Source organism: Microtus ochrogaster (assembly GCF_000317375.1).
Source record: "Microtus ochrogaster isolate Prairie Vole_2 chromosome 6 unlocalized genomic scaffold, MicOch1.0 chr6_random_2, whole genome shotgun sequence".
Classification (NCBI taxonomy): domain Eukaryota; kingdom Metazoa; phylum Chordata; class Mammalia; order Rodentia; family Cricetidae; genus Microtus; species Microtus ochrogaster.
Window position 1 is genome coordinate 8408444 of NW_004949095.1, and position 7760 is coordinate 8416203.

The 7760-nt window shown below is 39.3% G+C and overlaps 1 protein-coding gene across 4 annotated transcripts in view; it reads left to right on the forward strand.

Moving 5' to 3' along the window:
* The window catches only part of Cop1 (COP1, E3 ubiquitin ligase), a 139842-nt gene that overhangs the window by 98023 nt on the left and 34059 nt on the right, over positions 1 to 7760 (forward strand). For all 4 annotated transcript variants that reach the window (XM_026787619.1, XM_026787620.1, XM_026787621.1 and 1 more), the window contains one exon: positions 450 to 610. In XM_026787619.1, the coding sequence (XP_026643420.1) occupies positions 450 to 610 (161 nt within the window). The remainder of the gene's footprint in view (positions 1 to 449; positions 611 to 7760) is intronic.

Consider the following 7760-nt stretch of genomic DNA (forward strand, 5'->3'; position numbering starts at 1 on the left):
TCCCAGCATTCTGTTCTGTTTACTCCTCCCACCTATGTTTTAACCTATGAGGGCCAGCCAAGCAGTTTCTTTATTTTTTTAACCAATGACCTTCCTCCATCATTGGTCTCTTTGCTAAAACTTGGATTAATAATTACTATCTAAATGTTGTGTTCTGGAACTGGGTCTAGAGATGTAGTTCACTGTAGCCAAAGGCCTTATATTCAATCTCTAGGACAGAGTGTAGGGATTATAGGAAGGATGGTATTCTTAGCTAAGTGTAGTATCATACACCTATGACTCCCAGCATTTGAGAAGCAGAGGAAGACAGTTTAAATTTAAGGACGATGTGGGCAACATAGCAAGAGTGCCTCAAGTGAGTATGTATGTATGTATGTATGTATGTATGTATGTATTCTAATTCCAGGTTCTCCCATTCTAAAAAGATTGCACTTATTATTTCTTTTCAGGAAGTGAAAACAATTCCCTCTACCTGTACTATAAAGGACTTTCTAAGACTTTGCTGACTTTTAAGTTTGATACAGTCAAGAGTGTTCTGGACAAAGACCGGAAAGAAGATGATACAAATGAATTTGTTAGTGCTGTGTGTTGGCGGGCACTATCAGATGGGGTAAGTTTTCATGTAATTTTAACTATGGCATTTCAAATTGTTTATGAATACTTAGCATTGGTTGTTTTATTGTCTTTGTTTTAGATTTAAGGTATAGCCAGGTAAATGGTAGGTGTTTTCTTTTTCTTTTCTGTTTTTTTTTGTTGTTGTTGTTTTATTCTGGCATTTTATCATCAGAGAAAATGGATGTTTTAGGCACTAATTAAAATGTCACCAGTAAAGCAGTGTCTTGATGAATCTCATATACCCAGGACACATGTGCATACTTCAGTTACCTTTTTTAAGACTAGAAGTTCCTCCAGAATATCATCTGTGTCTCATTCTTAATGATCAAAAAAAGGGCTTAGCTCATGTATTCGTAATTAAATACTATTTCAGGGTAGAATTAACTTTACAGATATATAGTAATAATTAATCAATTTATTTACAAGAGAGTCACACTGCTAGGTTATAAAAATCAGATCATCAAAGTTTTCACTTTATACATTTTAAAGAAATATGTAGAAAGAATTATTTTTATTATTTTATATGTTAACAGTTGTCAGTGCTATTTTTTTGAAAGTCTTTTAATGCTTGATTAGGGAGAAGGAGAAATTTTGTTGTTGTTGTTGTTGTTGTTGTATGTAGGTTGTGTTTAGGGTCTGTAAATTGATCCCTTGGCCTTGTACAAGGAAAAATGAATTCTTCCACTGAGTGATTGCCCTAATTTTCTTTTCCTTTTTTTTTTTTCTTTTTGTTTTGTTTTGTTTTCGAGACAGGGTTTCTCTGTAGCTTTGGTGCCCGTCCCAGAACTAACTCTTGTAGACCAGGCTGGCCTCGAACTCCCAGAGATCCGCCTGGCTCTGCCTCCCGAGTGCTGGTATTAAAGGCGTGCGCCATCACTGCCTGGCCCTAACTTTATTTTCAACATAAAAAATTCTGACATGACACATAATTTAAAGTATTTGACTTCCAAGTGAAGTTTTATTTGATACGCTCTTGGTGTTCTTTTAAAATTTGTGACTCAACCTCCAGGTTTGATAATAATAGAACTGTGTAATTTGTATGAGCCTTCTCACCATGTAGAATTATGAAAGTTATACCAAAGTTCATGCGCTATAACACATCACATGAGTATGTGTTTGTTGGTGACAAGTTGTGTGTGTGGCAATAATCTCAGTTTATTCCAGAGCTCAAAAAATTGATGTTATCTATTAAGTATAGCTGAAAAGGGGGCAACAAAAACGGGAATTTGGAGAGCCAAGAAAGAACTTGAAACTTTTTAGTAAACAACAGAACTCTTTACAGTCCTAACAATGTCCTTAAAAAGTTGGAAACCTGGTTACCAATATCAGAAGGGTTTTCTTCATAGGACAGGATATTCGCAGTGAGCCCTCTGTGTGCAGGCAACTCTGATGAACAAAGGCGCATGTTACGCATTTGCACGCCTCATGTTCATACTTCTGAAATGTCTGACAAGTCATGTGAGTCTCACACCTGTCTTTAAGGAGTCTAGATGGTATTGGTGTTACTGAAAACAATTTTGTATATGTTGTTACCCCAGAAGGCTTTTCAGGAGGACCAATCATGTCAAAGAAAGAGACTACTAAGATTAATGTATAGGCCTAAGCTGAAATATACAGCTTAGATTTTAAGCTAGAAACTTTACCAAATAAAGAAGTGAATTATTTAAAAAAAAGAAGAAGATTATTTATGAAAAACATTCAGAGGTTTTGGTTCATTATAGTCAAGGCAGGAAGCATGGTGCTGGAGAATGAGACTGCCAAATTGGGTGTTCCTTGAGCATATATGACACTTGAAAGAAAGCCTGTCTCCAAAGTGACATACTTATCCCCAAAAGGCCACACCTAATAGTACTAAGCAAATGTCTATGGGCCAAACATTCAAACCCAAGAGTCTGTGGGGGCCATTCCTATTCAAACCACCACATTTCACTCCCTGGCCCCACTAGGCTTGTAGCCATATCTTAATGCAGACTCCAAAGTTCAAAGTTTCTTCTGAGATTTATACAACCTCTTTATTGTAATCCCCTGTGAAATAAAAATCAAAAAGCAGATCACATACTTCCAATATATAATAGCACAGGATACACATTACGATCCCAAAATTGAGGGAAAGATGTATAGTTTGGAAATACTGGACTAAAGCAATCCTTGCCTTCAAGAGTTTCACACAGTGACCCTAGCAGGTCCTACAGTGCCTGGTGGGTAAAAAACAGAATATGCCATGTGAATGGAGAGTGAGTGTCAAGTTTTATTCAAGGGGAGTGTAGGGGAGGAGGGAGGGAGGGAGGGAGGGAGAGAGAGAGAGAGAGAGAGAGAGAGAGAGAGAGAGAGAGAGAGAGAGGAAAGAGGAAGAGGGAATCAAAGAGCTGCCTCTTTAGAAGAAGAGCTGGGAGGAGGAAGGGAGGAAGAGAGCCAGCTGGCCTCAATAGGAAGGGGGAGATAGGGTGTGGGTGAAACTTGTCTCTTAAAGGGACAGGGTACTGACAGGGAAGGCCTGCAAAATTATAACATTACCATCCTTCTTTTTCTTATAAAACTTCCAACTACCAATCATTGGCAGAATGTAAGCTGACGATGGGCAGCTATGTAGCTTGATATGTGAGGGGGGAGGTGCAGTTTCCATGAATAAGGAAAGAAGAAAGTCCAAGAAACTGAACTCCTGTATCCCAGAAGTTCAGTATGGACCATGGCTCAGACTGGCCTTGACTTACAAGGTCCTGGGCCATGAGAATGGGTGGACACAAACCAAACCCCTGCATTGTCACATGGAGTTGGGGGCTAGTAAGGGGCTGTAAGTCTGATAGACAAGTCGTTGACCAGTACTGGGTCTTTTCATGTGGGGGAACCACCTCCAAGACAAATCATGGAGGCATGGTCAGAAGTGGTTAGTGTCAGTGTTGGGTGTAGAATGATTTTGAGTTGGAAAAGTGACCTCATGAAAGGGTTAAACATTAGAGAATCCCTGGGAGCCCTCAGCTGAAAGGGGGAGCCTGCCGAGTTCAAGACACCAATGAAAGATTTTGTCAGGGAAATCAAGCAGGTCCCTGCAGGTGGGGGACCAGGCGGATAGAAAACAGAGTATGCCATGCTGACAGAGTCTGAATGTAAAGTTTTATTAAAGGGAAGTGTAGGGGGAGGCAGGGAGGGGATGAAGAGAGAGCAAGAGAAAGGAGAGAAGGAGGGGGAGGAGGGAGGCAGAGAACTGCCTCTTTAGAAGAGCTAGTGAGAGAGAGAGTCTTAAGACCAGCTTGGGGGGGGGGGTGGTATTGGGAGTGGGTGGAGCTTGTCTCTTAAAGGGACAGGATACTGACAGGGAAGGTCAACAAAATTATAACAACATCTCTGACACATATCTGGTCTCAGCGGCTTTCCTTAATCTAGGAGAAGATTCTATAACCCTTTTCTTCTAACCTTGATTCTAAAGCCAAAACCATGTTGCTGAAGCTGCCAAATTCTGCGGCTTATTGGAGCTGGAACATGGCTCCTTCATTGAGTTATATCTTCACCAACTTCTTGCTTTCAGTGATATCCTTTATTGCCTAGGCTTAGCTATCCTGAAACTCAGGTCTCACTGGCCTCAAACTCAGAGATCTGCCCACCTCTCTGCCTTCTGAGTTCTGGATTTAAAGGTGGGCACCACCTCACCTGGACCAAAGTTGTTCTTTAATTCCTGAAATCTCAGCAGGGTGGTGCAGTCCTGTCCTGAGGTCACCATTCCCTCTGTTTCACTTTTTAATTCATTTATCTCCTTGAACACAGTTTAGTTCCCTTCCACTTCCTGGTGCCTCTCTTCTTCTCAACCTGTACATTTTACATTTTTTACTTGGTCAATTTGCTTCATTATGGATCTGCCTAAGAGTTACCACTAATAAACCATTTGACAATGTCTATACTAAGCTGTTTTGAAATTTGCTTTGCCAAGGTAATTAATCCAAATCTCTACACTTTAGCCTTAGGCAGAGTTTTTGGACAAGGGCAAAAACCAGCAACATTTGTCAGCAAAATATAAGAATAGTCTGTAGGTCACATACCAGTTTCTTCTCTGAAACAGGCCCCCACAGTTCAGATCACCCTCACACCACTGTTTTCCCTGTTCCTACTAGGAGAGCCCTTTAAGCCTTGCTTAAAGCATTCAGCTGCTTTTATAATCCAATGTCCATGTACCTCCAAACAAAATCATGGGCACGCCTATCACAGCAATAACTGTACCTGGTACCAACTTCTGTACAAATATTGTTTTGTTGTTAGTAGGGTTTGTTTTGTTTTGTCCTCCCTCCCTCCCGGCATGTATGTGTTCATTTGGAGAGAAAGTCTAGTTATGTTAGTACAGCTTTCCTGAAACTATTCAGTCCTCCACCTTTTATCTCTCAAATTCTTAGATCATACACAAGCATCAAAATTCCCTGGGTGTGGTGGTGGCGTGGTTTATAGTTGGTGTGACCCAAGTGTACAGTGTTTATAAATGTGACAGAAGTGACCTCTATGGTCTGTCCCTTCACATTTACTACTGTGCACTGCTTACCAGAACAGGTTTCAGTCCTGCATGTTCTTTGATTGTCATTGCCAGATATAAATGCACCATGATATATATACCTTCTGTACCATATTTTAGCATAGCATTTTATTTCTGTGTTTAGATGCACAATGCTTAACACCAAATATTTTACCTATCTCCTAGAGTGTTTAGTATTAATACAGTAAGTGCAGGTTGTAATTTAAGAACAGTAGACTATGTATAACTAGGGGAGGTTTGGGGCTGGACCATCTAGCTTTTTGTACATATATGATGTGATGTTCTCACAACAAAATCATGTAACAGTGCGTTTCTTAGCACATCCTAATCTGCTTTGAAAGAAGACAGAAGAATTACCAGACTAGGAATGAACACACTCAGAGCAGCTTCTTAAGGGAAGAGAAATCAAGAGTCTAGTGTTTCTAAGCTACATGGTATGAGTGACTCACAATGTTTAGGTCACAAAAGAAATACAACCTAGGGTAAAATGGTAGAAGAAGAACTGTCACTTTGAAAAGCAGCTCCAAATCCTATCAATTCTTGAAATTGAATTTAGGGGGTTCTAGATAACTGGTATTAATAGAACCTAATAGATAACCTAAATTATCTATAAGGTTAACATAGTTTCTTTTCTCTTTTTTTCTGCTTTTGGAAATATAGTATGTAGGACACAGTAGCAAAATACAAGACAACATAAATAAAAATTCACTGTAGCAACACACAATAGAAACAGAATCACAGCAGCACTATACTACAGTTATCTCAGCTGGCTTATAAGTATCTGTGCTTATAAAATTAAAGACAGGACTGACAGTTTCACTTGGGAATTGACAACAAGTTTTAAAATGAAAACCCAGAATGAATTCATTTAATGAATTAAAGGAAAGGAAAGGATGGCAATGATTAGTCAGTGGATAAGTTAGGAGGAAGTATATAGAAGACACAGAGGGGCATGGGATATGGCTAAGTTTGTAAAATACTTGCTGTTCAAGCATGAAGAACTGAGTTATACCCCTCGTACCTTCATGAAAGGCTAAGCACAGTGGCCATCCTTATAGCCCAGTAGTATGGATTATTTTTGAGAACTTTAGGAAGTTGGTAAAAGACATAAAGGTAAAGATTCTTTGATTCTTGGAACTTCAGAGAGTGGAGATATAAAATACAAAATGTGTGCGATGAATATATCATAGGACCTGTCTTAAGTTGCCTTCTCACAGCACTGTCTCATTGAAGTATATTAAGACAAATATAAAATTTCATATCCTTGTTTCAAATTAACTTTAAATTTATTATAAAACACTATCAGTGGACTGGTATCACAGAATTGGCATACTGGCCTTGCCTCTGTATATTGAACAGTGTAAGAGTGATTGGAAACCAAACAGTGTGTTGTATTGAGGTAAGCTGCACAAATCTCAGCTCTCTCTAGTTGATAATATGTACACTTACTCCAAGGTAAAGGAGAAATCCTGTGAAACCCTGCCTGTGAGGGGTTGGTTGCTTGTCCTACTGAGTTTAAAGATTTGTAGAGGCTGGTGCCCTATGCTATAGCCTTCTATATAGCTTTGATAATTTTTTTGCTAGGTTAAAACCAGTTATCTCATTTTCTAGCCCTTGCTAATGATGAGGTCTCATAGTGAATGAATGAATGAGTGAATGAATGACAGACCATACATGTGTATAAATCTTATATATGTACGTATATAATCACATGACAGAAGACTCTCCACTTGCTGCTTTTTGAAAATTATTCAGTGAATATATTGTTGTAGGAGCTGCAGGCGGCATTCCGGCCGCCCCGGTTCCCGTATGGCTAGCTAATGCCCCGAAATAATTACACGGAAACTGTATTCTTTTAAACACTGCCTGGCCCATTAGTTCCAGCCTCTTATTGGCTAGCTCTTACATATTGATCTAACCCATTTCTAAAATCTGTGTAACACCACCAGGTGGCTTACCAGGAAAGATCTTAACCTGCGTCGTCTGGAGTGGGAGAATCATGGTGACTGCCTGACTCGGCTTCTTTCTCCCAGCATTCTGTTCTGTCTACTCCGCCTACCTAATTTTCTGTCCTATCAGGCCAAGCAGTTTTCTTTATTAGTTAACCAATGAAAGCAATAGATATAAGATACAATACCCACCTCTATCAGTATATAGTAGAGGAGCTTCTCTTTGCCACTTTTTTCAACTGTTTCTCTTCATCTTTTATCATCCTTTCTCCTCCCTTTAGCTAGATGGTTATGACACTTCAGAAAATAGTGCTGACTGTCAGGAAGAGGGCCAGTCTAAATGAACTCTTTGTGTTGAGAGTGAAAGAAGATTGTGAGTGTGGACCCTGACTTCCAAGAATGTGTTTCTAACTTCTGAGTTTCTTCTCTAGTATCCAGGATGTAGAAAGTCAGGGACATTCAAAACAGTGACAAAATTCTAAGGCACTGAATGTTAGTTTTTTCTCAGAGTAAATTGTTTGAGGCATAGAATTTTCTTAGTTTATGGGTCAGTATTATATGGATCAACTTAGCAAAATTCCGTAGTAAATGTAAGGAAGTTAACAAATAAGCTGGGTTTATTTTATTTTATTTTTTTTTATTAAAAATTTCCGCCTCCTCCCCGCCTCCCTTTTCCCTCCCCC